This window comes from Seriola aureovittata, chromosome 10 (genome assembly GCF_021018895.1).
Source record: "Seriola aureovittata isolate HTS-2021-v1 ecotype China chromosome 10, ASM2101889v1, whole genome shotgun sequence".
In the NCBI taxonomy this organism is placed as follows: domain Eukaryota; kingdom Metazoa; phylum Chordata; class Actinopteri; order Carangiformes; family Carangidae; genus Seriola; species Seriola aureovittata.
In genome coordinates, this window is record NC_079373.1 from 26,463,934 (window position 1) to 26,483,875 (window position 19,942).

General features: G+C 43.4%; 2 protein-coding genes across 6 annotated transcripts in view; one reads left to right on the top strand and one right to left on the bottom strand.

Moving 5' to 3' along the window:
• Nucleotides 1–19,942, bottom strand: part of LOC130175933 (voltage-dependent calcium channel subunit alpha-2/delta-4-like) — a 118,797-nt gene that overhangs the window by 36,244 nt on the left and 62,611 nt on the right. For all 4 annotated transcript variants that reach the window (XM_056386642.1, XM_056386640.1, XM_056386641.1 and 1 more), the window contains 13 exons: nt 19,359–19,436; nt 17,952–18,032; nt 17,787–17,861; nt 17,479–17,565; nt 16,936–17,007; nt 15,510–15,571; nt 15,046–15,113; nt 14,847–14,892; nt 14,369–14,466; nt 14,130–14,220; nt 13,742–13,834; nt 13,358–13,479; nt 13,186–13,254 (listed from right to left, as the gene is read on the bottom strand). In XM_056386642.1, coding sequence (XP_056242617.1) covers nt 13,186–13,254; nt 13,358–13,479; nt 13,742–13,834; nt 14,130–14,220; nt 14,369–14,466; nt 14,847–14,892; nt 15,046–15,113; nt 15,510–15,571; nt 16,936–17,007; nt 17,479–17,565; nt 17,787–17,861; nt 17,952–18,032; nt 19,359–19,436 — 1,042 coding nt within the window. The remainder of the gene's footprint in view (nt 1–13,185; nt 13,255–13,357; nt 13,480–13,741; nt 13,835–14,129; nt 14,221–14,368; nt 14,467–14,846; nt 14,893–15,045; nt 15,114–15,509; nt 15,572–16,935; nt 17,008–17,478; nt 17,566–17,786; nt 17,862–17,951; nt 18,033–19,358; nt 19,437–19,942) is intronic.
• LOC130175935 (leucine-rich repeat and transmembrane domain-containing protein 2-like) lies at nt 882–11,924 on the top strand. 2 transcript variants are annotated; one of them, XM_056386644.1, is made up of 4 exons: nt 882–1,273; nt 8,875–9,018; nt 9,584–10,267; nt 10,598–11,924. In XM_056386644.1, exons 2-4 carry the CDS (start codon nt 8,973–8,975, stop codon nt 11,077–11,079), a joined length of 1,212 nt encoding a protein of 403 aa, XP_056242619.1. In that variant the 5' UTR covers nt 882–1,273; nt 8,875–8,972; the 3' UTR covers nt 11,080–11,924. The 2 variants fall into 2 exon arrangements, with proteins under 2 accessions (XP_056242619.1, XP_056242620.1); XM_056386645.1 differs by lacking the exon at nt 882–1,273 and adding an exon at nt 7,678–8,471.

The window sequence follows — 19,942 nt, forward strand, 5'->3', positions numbered from 1 at the left end:
TTTTCTGAGCAATCCAATAAAAATATAGCAGATTTCAGGTAAATCCTGCAAGGTTTGGATGGTGGGTCCAGGTGGGCGGGGCTTGGTGACTGCTTTGTTGTGACATCACAAAGTTCCAGAAGTCCTGACGGCTGGTTTTAAGGCTCAGTTTCTGAATACAGGCTGTGTGCATTTCTCTGTGGACTGAGGCTTTGATACTTTCACAGTATTAATATAGAAGCTAGAGCTGATCTATAATCACACTACACATGGACAGACACATTTTAAACCTTTTCAAATGTGAGAATTTGATGCTTTTGATGCATTTTTCACTAAAAACTGCCATTAACATTACTGACAAAACAATTAGTCGATTAGTTGAGAAAATAATTATCAGATTAATCAATGAAGAATTTTGTCAACGAAACAAAAAATGAAACATGTCTGGACGCTGCAGTGGTACGATTACACCACAGGGTGGCAGCATATATGGTGAGGGTACTTATATTTCCCCCAGGTGGTTCCACATGTGCAGCTGGTGGTGAGAGGAACTTCACCTCTGGAAAATCTAGTTTCTTATACAGGTTTTTTTGTCTAATTCAAATTTTCTTTATTACCATGTATCAGTGAAGTACAGTACTGTGTGTTACTCTCTCTCTCTCTCTTATACAAAGTGTATCTCTCTCTCCCTTCATTCATTCATTCAGAGCTCAGCCTGCAGCTGCAACACTCTACTGTTACTATTTCTGTCAAACTGCTTTAATGCACATTACACACAGTATAACAGAGGACACACACACACACACACACACACACACACACACACACCATTAGCAGCAGCTCAGCAGCAGCATGTGGCTTCTCTAGCACTCTCTCTCTCTTCCCTCTCTCCCTCTCTCTCTCTCTCTCAAACATACACAGAGGCTTGCTCGCCCTCAGTCGGTGGCTGGGTGTGTGTTGGACGGAGCTCTGAGACAAAAAGAGGAAGCTGAGAGAGCAGTGATGTGGATGAAGAGGAGGAGGATGACGACAACGACGAGTGGTGTTTGATCTGGGATAAAACTCCAGTCCAGGTTCTGGTCTCTGGTTCTAAGACGCTTCCAGATTCTGGTTTTTGATGAGGAGGAACTGAGGCTGCGGGCGTTCAGAGACGAGACCAGTTTCTGGGCTCAGACTCAGATTCTGGTCCCGAAGCAGAACTCTGTGGTTCTGGACTGAATGCTGCAGATGAAGGAGAAGAAGAACAGTTTCTCTCTTCTTCTTCCGTTTGGAGGCTGAAGCAGCAGAGCAGATGGTGAGTGGCGTGTGTGTGTGTGTGTGTGTGTGTGTGTGTGTGTGTGTGTGTGTGTGTGTAGATACTGTATGTACACTAAAAATGTGCCTAAGAAGGTGAGACCGAGTCTTTCTTTTCGTTTCTGTGTGTGTGCGATTACACAATGTGGCCAGAAGTAAGTGGACACACACTTTAATGTACTTTACTTGTTGGTCTGTTTTTCCTTATTTGAGCCTCTTAGTTCAAATTCAAAGGAAATGTTGCTGCAGCAAACTTAACCTGCAGTATCGATTTATCTAATATTAATATTTAATATCTTCTTATTCTTCATATTAACGGTTTAGTGAACAAAATGTCTCTCCCTGTTTTTCTAAAACCCAAGTTGACGTCTTCAAAAGTCACTTCAAAACTTGCTTTATAATTACTTCAACAAATGACCAATTAATAACATTATCGTCTATTCGTTTTAATTATTGTTCAGCACACAACGATATGTTAGACAACAGTTCACCAAAGCGTAGAGAAAACTTTGCACATCTATTTGGTGAGGCAGGTGCACAGGAACAAGATGTCTTTCAGTTACCGAAACTTTTTGTTTTGTTGATTGTTATTTTTCATTTTTAATTTATTTTTAGTTTTGTCCATAAAATGTCAGAAAATATTGAAAAATGCATCAAAAGCATCAAATTCTTACATTTAAAAATGTAAAAACAAATTTACAGGTATTTGATAATCAAAATGGCTGCCGAGTTATTTTCTATGCAATATGTCTGTTACCAAAATTTTGATTGACGATAGTGCAAGAACAGTTTGCCCCCCCCCCCCCCGAGCAGCTGCAGAAGAAATCGTTTTCACACACTCATATCTGACCTTTGACCGTCCAACACCTTCGTGATAAACTGAGTCACACACCAACACTGACGCTCCCGTGTCTGACTGTGAACAAAATCCCTGCAGCAGGTTCAACATCTGGTGGAGAGACTGAAACCAAAGAGCTGAGGCTGTGAGAGCAGCAGATGGTTTTGGAATCACAAGTTCAACCACCACATACTGCAGGGATGATCAGGTGTCCGCAGACTTTTGGCCATGTAGTGAGGAAGCGTATGCCTGTGCTTTTAATAGAGAGAGAGAGGGAGTCTAACAGCATGTGGGAGTGAGCTTGTGTGTGTGTTTTGGCATGCAGTCAGTGTGTGTGTGTGTGTGTGTGTGTGTGTGTGTGTGTGTGTGTGTGTGTGCGCGTGTGCGTTCGTTGTTTACTTGCTCGTCCTGCCTCAGCGTGGATGCTGCAGTGTGTTTCTGCTCTCGGCCTTTTGGACCGAGCGCTTGGCTGCTGCCTCGTTCTCAGGCTTTTTGGAGGAAGAGTGCAGCCACAGGGGGGAGGGGGAGGGATGGTGGGTGGGCGGGCGGGTGGGGGGGGGGCTGCCTGTCAGAGGCCATTAAGCAGCTAGCGGGACGCCACGCTAGGGCCCAGAAAACCGGAGCGATGCAGTGCAGATGAAGCAGGAACATCATAGCGGCAGGACTTCAGTGACAAAACCCACACAGCAGAGTTTTGAATCGACATAATCAGGCAGCACTTTCCCTCAGAGAGAAACGACTGTTTCTGCGACAAAATTTTTCAAACCCGACAAACAACAAAACCCAGAGGCTGAAAAAGTCAACCTGAGGGTGGAAGGCTGCTGGTTTGAATCTCCGCACTGTCACTTAAAATGTCATAAAAACAGCTGGAACTATTAGCGACGTTCTCCAGATGCTTACAAGCCTTAAGGTTCCAGATCGGTTCCTGATTAGCTGCCAGGAGCTAAACTTTATATTATAATCAGTAACTGGCTTTGTATCTTTTATGAAATTTCATGGGTTTTCCATTCGCATCAATTCAGCCACAGATTTCTGCAGAAGCATTTAGACACAAGAGGAACTTCAACTTAAAGCGCCACAGCAGTAACGTTCGTCAGTGGAGTCACCACACAGGGAAAATCAATAACTGCTGTTGAGGTACGAAACCCAGAACCTGGCGATATTTCACCTGTAAACAAAGTAGTTGTTGGAAAGAAAATACCAAGAGAAATCAGTAATTTCACCCATTAACATTAAATATTAGTCAAAGTGATGCAGGAAAATATCGTTAAGTTTTATTCCTCATCAGAGTTTGCTTGATTGGTGACGTCCAACATCGTCTGAGAAGTTTCCACAGACACGGTGATGCTTAAAACTTGATCATCAGTCTGAATTTTATTTCACTTCTATAACTCAGTGAAACTCTAACCAATCAGCAATGACCCAAACATCTGTCTTGTCTATGTTGTTTTCAGTTGACGTGGAGACTGTTTCTATTTTTTGCACGTTTCAAAGAAATACGTCGATTTAAATGTGTTTTTTTTCTGTGGGTTAAATTACAACAACTTCATCCACACTTGAGGGCAGGTTATTGGCCAGAAAAAAGATGATGTTCCCATTATTAGTCCAGCCTACTGACCCCTGATTGGCTCAGGTGAAGCTCAATGTGAGCTGCTCCGCCATCGCCATCTTGGCAGTATCTGACTCCGCCCCCAACTCCCGGCTAATCCACAAATGCGCAAAAAGGTGTTTGTTTTTCAGCCCTGTAAGGGGGATGATTGGTAGCAACAACTCAGATGTCGGCCCAGACCAGTGAGAGCTAGACACGACACCATCGCTCAACCCTGGTGGCCAATCGTGGTACTGCAGTGACACAGACGCATTCTCCACATAGACCACCATTATAAAAGAGATGACTCCAATAAAGCTGGAGCCTGTAAACAAGCTCTTTTTGTCTTATGATATTTCTATGTTTATGTGCATCACAATATAAAGTCTATATGCTGATAAAAAACAGAAGAAAAATCACCAGCTGTTGAAACACCAACTGCATCAACCGAAAACCTAAAATAAATGAAGCCTCAGTCGCTCCCATGCTGTTGGGTTTAAAGTGGCAGATTACCACATCTCTCCTGTGTTACTGAGCAGCAGGTTCAGTAAACAGCAACTAATACTAATGTTTTACATAATAACCTGAGTATTTACCACTAATGTGAGCTCAAGCAGATGTGGGAACGGTGACAGTACTGTGGTCAGACAGCTAATAAAGACACATCGTCACAACACACAATCAACCCAACTAATCAGTTCAGAGTTAGAAAAGGACGAGTTCAGCTGTACTGAGGCAGGGCAACTGTCGGACCCTCGTGAGGTCATCAGCCAACATATGAGGCGCATACACCGTTCACAGCTGGTGTGGTGAAAGTGCTTTAAATGCAGGCGTCAACAAAACAGCAGATGTGTGATGATGATACAACAGTAAAAACAAAAAAAACACAGCGTGAGCAGAGTGATGGCTGCTGCAGTGTAGGGGGGTGTTTCTCCGGGACCAGTTGTTCCAACACCATCTGGACTCCTGAACGGGCGTCTGTCCCGCTCGGGGATTGAAACCACAGTTTTAATCTGTGACCTGCCGCTGCTGTGTGGGCGGCGTCTAATCTGAGTGATGGTGCATTTGACAAGCTGTTTCCACGGCTGTTTGCCCCGCCCCCCAGACTCTTTAAACATGACTTGGGGTAGCAGCACATCGTGTTTTTGAGATTGAGGAGGTGTCCGTGTTGGCTCTTCTGCAAGCCCACAGTTACCCATAACACCCTTCTCTGCAATGATCTACAAATACATTTATGTGCATCTTTGCAGGACAGTAATTCCAATCTTAGTCTTATTGGTTTCAACATAAAACAGCACCCCCCCCTTTTCCAAAACCTGCTTTTGGAAAAATACTTTTTGAGAATAAGGATTTGTTAGGGAAAGTTTCCCAAAGATATCATTAGTGTAAGAGAAGAGAGTTTGAAACCTAATTTCTGGGCTGACTAACTGTAAAAGACAAACTATAAATGCAGACAAAGAGACCCACTGGCCAAGAAACACTGAGATGATAAACGACCAAAACTGAAACCAGTATCCAGTTCAGACCAAAGCTAGCCCTGGTTATGAGGCTGCTAATTTAGCAACTGCTTGGGGCCCCTTGCTTATAATGTTGGTTATTTACAGTACGACAACGTTGAAGTTATTTATAGTCGTATCTATATTTGAAAATCCAAAATATTAACGTGACTATTTGGAATGAAAACAAGTCTAGATTTCGCACATTTTTCATTGGTGTCAAATTATTTATTACATAATTGTGATAAACGCTGATTGGAGGGGCCCCCTGCCATTCTTTGCCCAGGGCCCCAACAGACTCTAGAATCACCACTGTGGATAAGAGCATAACCTCCACTTCAGCCTCTAAGATGAGCTTTGTGTTCAGTCTGCATCACCTACACCCCAAAATAAAACAAATTTCCATTTTGTAACTTACCAAAGTGTGATATATACAAAAGACCCAAGTCAAAGACTTTCCCTAGAAAGGTACAGATAAACCTGCTGGGTAAAGTTTGACTGTAGGTGCATCTGACGTCCTCGACCTACACCCAGAAGCCTCGGTGCTCTCAACGTTGTCCTTAAAAGTCACGAGTCCAAAGAAAGACACGCCACGTGGGGCGGAGGAGAGGGCACGCTCAAAGAGACGAATGAATGAGGGAGGGAGATGGTGAATAGCAGGAAAGCAGCCAGGAGCAACCTCAGCTCTTGATAAACACAAGATGACACACCAACCCCCCCCCCCCCGACGTTTGCTTTTGTGTTGGTGCTCAACTCGCAGCTGTACGTGTGTTTGAGTGCGTGTAAGACGTCGCTGGGGAGTTGTGGTTTTATCGTCTGAAGGATTTATTTAGTAAACCAAGATCATCCTTTTTTTCTGAAAATCCTTTCTCCTGTTTCCACAACATGTAACATGATTCAATGTCCATCTGTTGTTATGACCATCAGACAGCGCGAGGGGTCAGAGGTCACCTTCTACATAAGATGCTCTAAAGGTCTGATGAAGGCTCATCCTCTTACAGGCTGCTGTAGTAGATCTAATGTGAGTCGCAGCTGTCATTCAACGCCTGATCTCAGTTACTGGATTTGTAGAATCTTTCATTTCTATTTTTTATTTTCTAGTTTTATGTTGCACTAACACTGGACCAGCCAACTGGTCCTGATACCTTACGGAGAACAGCTGGTGTCGGCGCCTTCTGAACAACACCCACATAACTGACCAATGTTGACTCGTTTGAGCATTTTCTGCTGTAATTGTTTTGATCACATTCCTTTATCCCCTGGTCGAGTTAAGGTTAGAGAAAGATCGCTTTCATGATTAGAGAAAAGACATTGTATTGTCGGCACTGATTTGATGAGTTGTAGGTCAAAAGAAGTTCAGATATCTCGGATTAACCTGGGCCACGAATCCAACAATCGGCAAAGAGGTAGGGCATGTGTGGAGCCAAGACTTTGGTCTGGCTCTAGAGACCAAAACTGTTTTTTTTTACCAGGCTGTAAACATTTTTATTTTATTCTGTAAAGTTGGACATTTTAACATGGGCGTCTATGGGGATTGACTCACTTAAGAACCCACCCTCATGTGGCCATTTATGGAACTGCAGCTTTAATGTAAATTAATCCAGTGGTATGAGGTGTACAAGTTTCAAAGTCCTTTGTAATTCTTTTCATTTATATGGCGCCAAGTATGAAAAGCAGTTCAGTATTTACCTGGATGTATTAAATGTTTATGTGTTTGAGCTTGTACAGATCAGTATGAACCAGGTCTTTACAACGTGTCAATATTTGTTGAAAAGATAGTTATATTTAATGTAAATATCTAAATCATTACTGACCACCAGAGAAGTCGCATCAGGAAATAAACATACGTCGTTTTAAGAGCAAACAACTTGTTGTATAATGAGAGAACATCAGTTCTTACTGTACATGAACATCCTCTGGGAACTCGTGACTTTCTCATTTTTGGTCTCTTGATGGTTGTGAGGTGACGTCAAACATTTGTCTCTCTCCACGCGTCCTCCCATTATCTCCCTCCTCTACCTGCATTGTAATTCCTCCTGCTCTGTAATGTCACTTGTGGCCTGGAGGCACCTTCCTGCCTCACGCGGTCCACAGCAGAGTGACTGGCATCTTTGTGCCAACTTAACAAAAGAGAGACCTGCAACAAAAGAAAGACCTTGAGGCAGCATTTCTCTGGCTCTTTATAGCAGCTACAGACGGATGATGGAGTGACAGCGCTTTTCTTTTCTCTCTGCAGCTTTATCTCTCATGCACACTTCCCTCTGCATATCTGAGTGCCCGAAACTGGCAATTATATCAAGAGAAGGAAAATGAACGAGTGATTTAAAAGCGGACGAATCATCAAAAGAATACAAACGATGTATGTGCAGCGTACAGGAATTGCGAGTGGGCGTTAGAGAGATAGAAGTTGGCATTGACTTTTTCTCCGGTGTTGGTGTTGGTGTTGCAGGATGAAAACACAGAGGATTATTTCACCTCATCACGAAGCTTCTTGTGTGTTCTCCCTGAGCGAGAGAGAATGAAAAGGATTGAGGACAAGCAAAACGCTGTGAATCACAGCACAACTCTGGCCTGTAATGCCAATATATAATGTGGATCAGCTCTACCACTAAGACTAAGCTGTTGATGTTTTTTAATCTGTGCATACGATGCACTCCACTTAATCTCACGTATCGTGCTGCACTCTTCCCGGCGGACGAGAGGTTTGAGGAACAGGCTCTTGAGAGGAAAATTATCAGTTTGAATTGTGGAGCAGGTGTGAAGTGTAAAGCACGGAGAGTGAACGAGAGTAAATCTTTCATTTGGAACCAATGAGATGAATGAATGCAAAGAGCTGTGGAGCTGAAAGAGAGCAAAGTAAATCTAAACAAAGCTCACAAAGGATTATCCTCCAGTGAAGTGGGAGGAGTAATTCATGACTGGGGATACAAAATTAAAGTCTGCTCTATCGTCTCAGTCTTCATAACGTGAGACGACGAAAAGTCGCAGCTCCTCAAGACTTAGAAGAACGACAGTGTTAGAAAATATCTGTTTTTTTCTACGGCCCAAAAAGTACAAGTTAAAGAGAATCATCTGAGAAACATCAAATCACAAAGCTTAAAATCACAGAGAGTAAAAAAGATGGACGTAGCCTCCTTGACGTCACCTTCAGGTTTCTAAAGAGCGGTTTTGAAGCTCAGAGTGAGCTGCTCCGCCGTCGTCGTCTTGGCAGCACCCGCACCTCCTGGCTAATCCAAAAATTGGCAAAGAGGAGGGGCCGAGACTTCAGTTCATGCCGGTTTGTGCCAAGTGTAGTTGGGTATTTTGAAATGGTACTCTATGGGGATTGACTCACTCTTGGAGCCAGCCTCTAGTGGTCATTAGAGGAACTGCAGTTTCTTCTTCACTTCAATGTTGGCCTCTATTTTGATAATTGATAGGTGTACAAGTAATTAATCAGGCTTCAATACCAAAATTTACCAAATACCAGCTTGATAAATGTAGCTGTGAATATAATTGTTAGTTGAATCACTACTCTTATCGTTATTGGTATCTGGTCTCAATATAGTAACAGAGGACTGTTACCATATTGAGGAACACCAAGGAATATATTAAATTCATTTCAGTCGGGAAAAAGCAGAACTTTCTAAAACACAAGTTTATATTTCCTCAAATAACATCCTCTCCTTTCTGTTTTCCAGGACCTTCTCCATAGCTGGATGTCAGAGTGACCCGGCAGAGAGCGAAGACAGCTGGATGTCAGCCTGAAGTGTGAAGTCGTGGAGTTGATGTGACAGACATGAAGAACCTGGACCAGTATGGACGAAGTCACATGGAGAGTCTGGGTGAGTCTGGACAGACGCTTCCTCCTTCTCACTGTGGGAAATCAACTGATGCTTTTTATCCACGCTGAGAGCTGTACAATACAACCTTTCTCGCCAAGACCAAAATAGATCAATACCTCTGCACTTTTCTCCCCGAAGTCCAAGAAAACTGTCATTTTGTATTCTGCCTCCATCAAGACTCCACAGGTAATAAAGAAGCAGGCAGAGAGCCTTTTCCATTGAGGTTTAGGTCTGCTTTCCATTATTTTCCTCCTAATTTCCTCCATTGTTGGCATTGCAGTGCTGTTTCTCTGCAAACTCAATAAAGTTTGTAGCAAAATAAAAAGGTTTGATACAGAAATCATCACAGCAGAACACTGGGTTTGTTTGACTAGTTTCTAGTCTTGTTCTGTATTTTGCTGATGTTCGAGCTCGGTGAGTCAGAGATCTGGTTACGAGCCACATTCAGGAGGTCAGAGACATTCAGATATCACCACAAGATGACACTGGTTTTAAATGTCTTTGTGTCGAGTCAGTTTTGTCATTTTAAAAGACGCAGTTGTGTTTGTTTCTTTGTGTTTTCCAGTCTATGCAGTTCTGTCCAGTCTGGTGCTGGCTCTACTAGGCCTGCTGGGCTCGGTCCACGGCTGTCCCGGCGTCTGCACCTGCTATGGTAACACCACTGACTGCTCCGCTCTCGGCCTCCTCTCTCTGACACCCATCCTGGCGCTTCTGGACCAAGACTCCCTTGTCCTGCGCCTACCACAGAACAATCTCTCATCTCTGGGCAAGACAGAGCTGTCCAACCTCAGCAGCCTGGAGCTCCTGGATCTTTCCCAGAACCACCTTTCCACCCTGCAGCCTGGAGCTTTCTCAGGCTTGAGCGGCCTTCGTTGGCTCAACCTCTCCGCTAACTACCTCGGGGTACGCCTGGCGACGTTTGACCCCAACAACAGTACAGAGGCCTTCCAGGGCTTCAATGGAAGTCAGGGGAGCGTTGGCTTGAGCAAAGAGGTTTTCAAGGGGCTGTTGTGGCTGCAGGGGCTCGACCTGTCCTCCAATGGCCTCCTTTGGCTGCCTAAGGGCCTCCTGGATGGGCTTCAGAGAGTCACCTGGCTGTCCCTGGCCAGCAACCGGCTCGTGGCTCTAGACAGAGTCACCTTCGAGCCCCTGGTGGGGCTGCGGCAGCTCCAGCTGGCGGGAAACCCATGGGAGTGCGACTGCAAGCTGATGGACTTCAAGCACTGGATGGAGTGGTTGATTTACCGGGGTGAGCAGTGGTGTTAGTAGGCCCCTCCAAATATTCTGAGGTTGATAGTATTGGCAGCAGGCTTACAGTGGTTTAAGACCGTGCCGGAGCAAATCACTTTGTATTTGGAGTCTGCACTTCAAAAGCTGTCTAATCGAAGCAATTAATCTCCGCTCTGCAGGATGGATGTCTGCTGAGCAAAGACATCTAAGAATATAATGACCTCTATCTCTCTCAATCTCCCCTGTCTCTCCTTGTTTGTCGTCTCCCTCCTTCCCCTTTACTCCACCTCCGCCCTCCCTGTTCGTCCTCCCTCTCCGTCTTTGTTTCCCCTCTTCATCTTTTTTATAGATGGGCAGGTAGATGCGATGCAGTGCAGTCTCCCGGTGGATTTGAAAGGCAGGGACATCCGCAGCGTGCCGGCAGAGATGTTCAGCTACTGCCTGCAGAGTCCGACCAAGGAGGGCGCGTCGGGTTACGTCACCCGGCCTCCCTGTCCGCCCGGCCGGGTCAGCGGCAATGACGAGTGTGTTCGCCAACGTTACCGGCCCGTAAGCGTCCGCCGGGCACACGGCACGCAGATTGTGGCAGGCGTGGTTTGCGGTACGGTGTGCGTCATGATGGTGGTCGCGGCGACTTATGGCTGCGTCTACGCCTCGCTGATGGCGCGGTACCAGAAGGAGATGAAGAGCCGCGGCCAGCCTCTGATGGCCGAGTCCGGAGCTGAGACCGACCTGGAGGACGGACCGATGTCGTCCCCGAACTCGCCGGAGGAGACGCAGCCCAAGGAGCCATGTGGCATCGTGCACGGGTATCGGATCAGCAGCTTCTGACGCGGCGCTCTCGACTGAGTCTCGATCCTCCCTGGATGTTCTGGCTGCTTCTGATCCTCAGCTCTCGTCAATGATGAGACGACACGTGGAGGGGGAAACCCCGCAGCTCTGCAATCGTGCTGAAAACCTCTGGGCGGGACTGATTGTACGGCTAATGGAGCGGACTAGATTAAAGGAAACTGGAATGCTGCAGCACTTTATTTTAATGTATGGAAGCTCTGTGAATTGTAATTCCCCATGCTGCATCTCTCTCGGCCAGCTTTGAAACTCCTGTTAAAGCTGCTGTTTGGCACTTCTGCACCTTGACTTCCCTTCATCTGTGTTTTTTTTTGTTTCTTCTCTAGAAATATGAAACTGCCTTTTATTCCCAAGCCCGACAAGCACAAACTCCAAACGTACAAAAGTCTGTGAATCTGTGAACCTTTCTTTTTCCTCTTTGTTTTGTATATTTTACGTTCTTTAACACTTTGAGAAATTATCCTTTGTACCTCTGTTCGATGGATGCCGTGTTGAATCCCCTCCACATGACTCCAGATCAGAGAGTCAGTAAACGCTGCTTTAAGCTTCACCACTGAGATAAACTGCATTCAAACAGATGCTAGAGCTGTGCTGCCACCTAGTGGGCAAAGCTTTGAGCTACAACAACTTCTAATAATCCAGCACAAACAAACTCTGAAGCTCAACGACAGGAGCAGTTATATTCCCAACATTACTACTGTAACTTCCTTATGTGTTATTTATTTTCTCCATATTTTCTGTGATAAGCACATAAAAACATTGTCTCAAATCAAACTCAAGGACTGTTAATCATATGCTGAAGATAATAAACTCTATATTTATCTATACTTCTTTTCTTCTCCACATCATGTTTTTCTCTCCCGTCAGGAAGTCCTGGTGAAATCCTCTCATGAAACACTCGGCTGAGGAAAACTGATAAAACTCATCCACACTCTGGACACAGATAGATTTTACTCTTTCAAAGACGTCCATTCATTTTCTATTAAAATCTTTTACTGACTCGCCAGGCCGGTGACAATGCACCAACACCGTCACCCTGCACAGTTAAGGGTTACCATCAACATTCGGAGAGTTTCACGAGCAAACGAAATCATCATTATTTGATAACGGTAGCATCTGCTGCTGTCGGGATGTTTGAATCACTTCCAGATCCTCCGCTTCCTGAAAATACTCGACGTCTGACAACAGATTCTTAAATTATTCAATTAAAAACGTCTTTGTAAGAAATGCAACATCCGGCAACCAGCCCTCTAAAACATTGCTCCAACAATACACATCCTGAATCCTGACACAAAGCAAGTTCCACAGGATAACCAGCTGGTTGTCACCTGGTTCAGTTAACCCTGGGTTTACCTGTCGGCTTCGTATCCAACAAGGTGAAATGTATGTGAATCTTTGTTCAGTTCATGAAGTTATAATAGTGATTATGTCGTTATTCATCGTGATGAACTCTCCCCTGTTTGTTAGAAGCTCGTCATCATTTATCATTTAATTGTAAACTCTTTGGATCAGACTCAGTTACCATGGTGATTTACCCTGGTAACAAATGAACCACCGTCGTAGGGCTGATAACCCACAGTTAAACCTGAAGTTACCTTGATAACCTCAAATCCTGCTTCATAGTACAAACCTCTGTTCAACAACAACAACAACAACAACAACAACAACAACTCCAGCTTCTTGCTTGAATTAGCTCCTGTCTAATTCTTCTTAATCCATTTTGTTTTTGCTGAACACGATTGGATGGTGATCACATTCTTCAGTACTTCCCAGCAGTGTACAGCAATAATTCCTAACGATATGATTAATTAATTTAATGCAACCTGGAGCTCAATCCACCGTCTCCACAGTCCTACTGTTAGATTAGAGGTGTGTAACGTCTGACAGCCCAGAATCCCACAGCACTGCCAGTGAGGCAAGAAAAAGTAAATTAAAGTGAAGATTGTTTATGATATTTTAAAGTCTTAACTTGATGCTTTTCTTAACTTTTCATAACCTGCTCTGTGAAACATGGGCCAATGGGGCAGAATCGATGACGCAGATGTGCGGCACAAGAAGAAGTAAACATGTTGACTCAGTGAGACTCACCTCCTGCCATGGCCGTCCTCCCTTCAGACGACACCGTCACCGCCGTCGTCGCGATGATGTACTTCACGCCTGTCGAGAGAGAGAGAGAGAGAGAGAGTTCAGACCAACGTTAGCTGAAGGTTAGAGAGAGATTCGTTAAGGGTGAGGGCTGAGGAGACGGGCGGACAGGGACCTTTGTCGTTGACTGGGTAGTAGAAGAAGATTCCAGGAGTGTATTCCACGGCCAGGCGGTACCACAGCGGGAAGTGATCGATGGTGAACAGGTTGTCTTTATCAACCGGAGTCAGGAACCTCCTGTTGAGAGGACGTTCAACATTTTCCCTTTGAGAACGACTGTTGACACTTATTTTAGTGTTCTAATAAAGGCTTGAAACGAAGTCTCGTGTGGACGGTGACAGACATGAATGTGAAACAGAAAACTTTTCCTGCATAATAATAAATAAAAATGACTTCACCAGTAAACCAACGGAGGGTTAGTCAGGTGCTGCTTGTCTTTGTCCACAGACTGAATAATCAGACGTTCAGCAGATTGAGTTCTTGGACACTTTGAACTCACTTTGCGACTCTGCTCTCCACTCCTGCGTATCTCATGATCCTCATCAGGCCGGAGCGAGTACCGAGGAAGACCGTCTCGACGCCGGGCTCCACCCTGCAGAGCGCAAACACAAACACCAGACGCATGACGCTGCGAGTTCAAACAAACCAAACTCAGAAATTCCAACATTAAATTGATAAATTTACGAAAAGAAAATTAGGATATAATAAGAGTTTAAAGCGTCATAGCGTCATAAATTAACGAGGAAAAACTTGTTCCTAATACACCTTCGTAATATAATGATATATATACAAAACAATTCATCATTATCTTCAATAGAGAACAGCTGTTTTTGTAGTTTGGGTGAACTGCTCCTTTAAGAATAACACCTGGACGTCTGGTGTCTCACCTGTCGTTGAGCATCAGGGCGTTCCAGTAGGCCTCCAGCGGAGCCGTGACCACGGCGTCAAACAGCGTATGCTGCAGCAACACCTCGTCACCTAGGCAACGGACGGGTTCAGTCAAACAAAGGTCTTACTGACAAAATATTAAAAAGCAGAGCTAATCCAAATGAATGAAAACCTATTAAATAAATATTGTGTGGGTTTATTTTTTTTAGTTTGATAAAAAAAAAAGAAAAGAACCTACACTCGAGGTCGGGCTCCTTCCCCAGCAGGTAGCGGATGGCGGCCTGAAGCTGCGAGTATTTCCTGTGGGCGGGGTCGATGTCTGTCTCACAGTACGTCCTGAGGAAAAGAGATTTATTAAACCAGGACCAGCAGCTGCAGAGACACACTGGGACCTTTAATGTGTTTGGGAGAATTGACAAGAAAAAACTAAAAACATTTTCTGAGGAAGGATTTCTGTCAATTGTACAAATCCTGACTTTTACTTTTTACACTCTGATCTTCCTTCACTCCACTAATTGGACTCTTATTACACATAAATGATTCAACAGACTAATTATCTTTTTGTTCTTCCTGCTCTCGCTGCAGAGCAGCTGCTCCACTTGTTCATCTGTGTCCTCTGCACAAATAAACTGATTAAAAGTTAAAAACTGCCACAGCCTGATGAAATCTGCTGTTAAGCATCAGTTCATGATTTAATCAGAGGTTTCCAGACGCACCACTCGGAGGCGATGCTCAGGTCTGGGGAGGTGAGGTCATGCAGCCCTGCAGAGACACAGAAAAACACTCGACTTAACAGATTCATTCAGTGTAAAAAGAAAAATGCAGCTGAATAAGTAAAATTTTCTTTCTACTTAAAGTGCAAATGATACAAAAGAAGAAACGCTATCCGTGCAGGGGGATTGTGGGTAATTGTACCTTCCTCCACAGACACGTTTCCCACAAACATCAGCCTTCCGTGACCCTTCGTCAGCGCCATACCGAAGCTGCAGAGACACAGGGAGGAGGTGAGACGGGACGTGGGACACGCCGCCATCTAGTGGCCAAATCACACACATACAACTGCAAACTCCTGAGGGTGGAGGTTCATGCTGATGTTTGACATCCACAAAGATCTGATTATAACATATCAGACAATTATCTTTTACACAATGTTCTTGTTTGTTTGGTTTCTTTTCTTTTATGAGACCAAGACAAAAAATTTAAATAACTGAGTTTCATTTTTATCAGCTTTACTTTACATCCACGTGATGAGTCCGTCTACGTCAGTAAACACACATGACTTCAAGAAGTCTTTTGTGTCCTCAAACATAACAAAACTGTGAGTTTAGCTTCGTGGAAAAGCAACTTTAAAAGGCGTGAGGACAGAGAAGCCGACCTACCTGAACGGCGTGTCATCAATGTTTGTGTAGAAGTAGTCATTGATCATGTACAGAGGTCGTTTCTGAAGAGGAGCAAGAAAACATCAGTGTCACTGTGGCGTCTTTTTTAACTGGTGAGATAAACTCATGTGACTGTAACGGTTCACTAACAGGAATTAAACATATGAAACACACAACAATCAGCTGCATGTTTGTAACAGGTGCATCACTGCCACCTGCTGAACCGGAGGGAAACTGCAGGTCTGTCCTACAGTTTCCATTATTCACTCTTGTGACAGTGCTTTATTTCAGCAGGGATATTAATGTGAGAAATTAATACATTTTACTGCTTTGTCATTAAATGATAAAAGGAAATTTACCGTCAATTTCTTGTTTTAAAAAGTTTCAAAAAGCTGGTGAAAGTTTCTTAAGCTTTATTAAGGCACGAGTCCCAAAGGTGCCAGGAACCTATAGTATTTACCAAGATCATTATAATTATTATTATTATTGTTATGTTGAAAAACTTTTTGAGGGCCATGTTGGATGTTCATGAAAGTCAGTGGGATGATTGGTTTCATCTTAAAAGACATAATCTGTAGTTTTCGCCAGACAGGAAGTCAGCCATTTTGGATTTTGTGTGGCGATTTTCTATTATGTTTTAGTTTTTGTTGCTGTTTTGCAAATGTATACAGGTTTTCTCTCAGCTTTCGGGACCTTCATTTCTGTCATATCCGAACAACAACGTGCTATAAAAATCCAGTGATTTTAATCTAAATTCTGGTGTTGTACTTTTACGTCATACTCACAGACACACGGTGACATTTCCATTTCTCCAACTCACATTTCTCCGACTCCCTTATTTGTCCTATATGTCACACCTTCTTCTTTGTTGCTGAATGGTGATGTTACAGCTACAGCATTGGATGCTTCAATATTTAATTAGAGCACCACATCAAGCCAATTATTCCACTTTTTCTTTTTTTAAACATTTAACACACGAGTTTTCTCCACTTTCTTTTCCCTTTAAGCTGCTTTAAGGTTGAAGAAATCATCTTACTCCACTGTGTGTGACAGCCTTCAACATGTTCTGGATCAGTTTGTTCCAGCTCTTCATCGTGTTTTTAAATATTCAAACTCCAAAACTCTGGGGAGTTACACTGCACTGTTCTGTCAGACTGAATTATTCTTCACGTCTTGTGCATCATTTCAAATACATTTCCTCAACATTCATCCCGACATGTTTGGTATATTTTAAACTCTTTGATCTCCGCTACAAATCAAAATAGAGTTTTATGGGTTCAAGCTGAATGTGGCTGCACAGCTTGAGTTTGTAAAGACCAGGTCCTGGTGGGTCCAGGACATTTTAAACTCAAACTGTTTGTGACACAAACAAAACATACACTTGTATGATAGTGTGTGTTAAATGAAGTGATGATGCGTTCCTCACCCCTTTGTCCACAGATGCTCTGATGCTCAGGCTGATGCTGCCAGTCTCTCCTTTCACCATCGCTGTTCTCAGCTGGAAGAACAACAAGAGTCAAATCAAAGGGGTTCAGATATGATAGATGATGTCACTGTGAAGTTGACCTTTGACCTTTTGATATAAAATGTCATCACTTAATTTTATCCTTGTACACATTTGAGTCAAATTGTGTCATAATCAGTGCATGAATTCGTGAGTTATTGCCAAAAATGTGTTTTGTGAGGTCACCGTGACCCTGAACTTTGACCTTTGACCACCAAAATCTAATCAGTTCATCCTTGAGGCAAAATGAAAGTTTGTGCCAAATTTGAAGAAGGTCCCTGAAGGTGTCACTGAGATGTGGCGTTCACAAGAATGGGACGGACGGACGACCTGAGAACGTAATGCCTTCTTGGAGGAATTGAAGGGTTTCATTCCAACACGCCGATAATTCACTCTTTCCAGATATCTGAGATTAATCTGGTGTGTGTGTGTGTGTTCATGTGTGTGTGTGTGTGTGTGTGTTACCATCTCCTCTGTATCCTCCCACTCCACCTCAGACAGATCCACACTGTTGTAGTTTGGCTTCGGCTTCAGTTTCTTTCCGTCTTTGTACTGTAGGACAGAGAAGACACTGTAGTGAAATACTGTATAACTGTCCTTATAAATACTTAATACTTCCTCCCTTTAATGCACCTTCAGGTCATCTGCTGGAAAAACTTTAAATATAGATCTGAGTTAAACAGAGCTGCTGCTGCTGCTGCTGCTGCTGCTGCTGCTGCAGAGCTCCTGAGCTAAATTTGACCTGTGCGGTTATTTAAACCTGCAGAACTCACAAGAGGTCGAAGGTCGGGGTGGGCCAAGATGTAGCCGTTGTTGGTGATGAGGAAGGCGTAGCCATGTGCTCCCAGCTGAGGAGGAGGAGCAGGAGGTGAAGGAAGTTCAAAGAAAATGAACAGAAACAACAACTATCCGCCACAGCTGAACAGGTCTGAGCTCACCATGTATCTGGGCGCCAGCTTCATCACCTCCATCAGCGGGATGTCTGAGCCGACTACGCCCAGCAGGATCCCGTGGGACAGCTGGAGAGGCAGGGCACAGGGAAAAAACTCAGTAATACTACAGAGCTAAGACATCTGAAGTAGAAGCAAAAACAATTATACTGTGATAAGGAGGTATTAACCTTATGCTTATATAGGACTAGATTTGTAACAAACTGAATATGACAGGACGGTCAGAATCAGCTCCAGACATCACAGCGCTATGAATGGTGATGCGTTCACTTACTGCTGTAGCAGGCGAGGAGCATTTCAATGGTGATGTGGTCACTTAGCTTAGAAAACGAGAGCTATAAGCCACATTAGCAGCTCTGTGAGGCTGTGCTCAGGTACAGCGGTGCTTTGAGCTAAATGCTAGCTTAGTTAAACACACTCAGTGGAGTGTTTTAGCATGCTAATGTCCGCTAATTAGCACTACACACAAGTACCACAGAGGCAGATGGGGATATGATTGGTTTTACAAGCTATTAGCAAAGTAGCTGACACTGTTTACACAGCTTGTTATCATGCTAACATGTTAACATACTGACATTTAGGTTAGCAGTTAGCATGATAAAATGGTAACTGTTAAGATGTTAATCCATTTAAGTTTCCTACAAACATTTACTTTTTTAAGTGATATCATGTTAGCATTTAGCTAGTAAGTTACACATTTAGCTGATAACTTAACGTTTAGTTGTTAAAATAGCTAAAGTTTGCACTTTGCATGCTAACATATTTAGCATGTTAGCATGTTCTCTGCAATAGTTTTGGAGGTCATTATGTTGTTAATCCTTATGCTTATCCTTTATCCTCTCAGCTTGTTATCATGCTAACATGTTAACATACTAACATTTAGGTTAGCAGTTAGCATGATAACGTCTCTTTTACTCTTGTTGTTTTACCAGTAAATTAGCCTGTTTGTTATCTATTTGTTCTCTAATGAATGAACTAGTTAGCCATGCTAGTGTGTCGAGGCATGTGGCGTACAGACAGCCATGTCTTGGATAAAGCTAAGACGTTTGTTGACTTTGTAAAATGCAGCTGCCCCCTGTTTGTAGTCGATTTAGTTTCCTACAAACATTTTACAATTAGTTCTCATTTACTGAAACCTTTTTAAGTGGTAGTATGTTAGCATTTAGCTCGTAAATTATACGTTTAGCTGACAACTAAATGTTAAGTCATCAAAATAGCTAATATGTTAGCGTATCCTCTCTGCACCATGAATCTGTGTTTACTGAGATATTTCAACCAACAATCGTAGCTCTTGTCCAACCACTTGCAAGAAACCGACTCCTCTTCGGTTCCGGCACTTTGTGATTACAGTTACTGCGACACACAGGTTTCACACTTTGTTCTGTAGACACTGACCGTCTCTTTCTTCTTGCTGAAGACCGGCATGGCCACCGAGGTCATCAGCAGCAGACTCTGGGCCTTGGTGGTGAAGAGCTGAGAGACAGGAAAACATTTAATACACACTGTGATGATTCAAAACACACACAACCAAGATAACAGATGGATCAATGAAAAGGTTATTTTAAAGACAGACATTTAAAACTACCATTAACAGGCCTGTGATTTGGATTATACAGTGCTGGGTGGTAGGAACCATAGACTGGATCTTACTGTGTGAGGCTTGTAATGTATTTTTTTCAGATCATATGTTTTGGTGTTGTTTAGTATTCTTGTTATTTTCTTGTTATTAGATTTCATATTTCAAAAAACAGGATAAAGATATTCTTCATCATCTACAAACAAATATAATCCTGATGTTTATGGAGACACTGTTTGCTGCTCTGAGGTTAAACTCCAGGTGGCGCTGTAGGACTGCTGCAGCTCTGAGTGAATATGAAAGTGCTGCACTCACTACAGTGGATCTCAACCTGAGGGTCGGGACACCTCACTTTACCATGCACGTTCATTTTCATTACAAAATCTAAGTCATAACCACATTT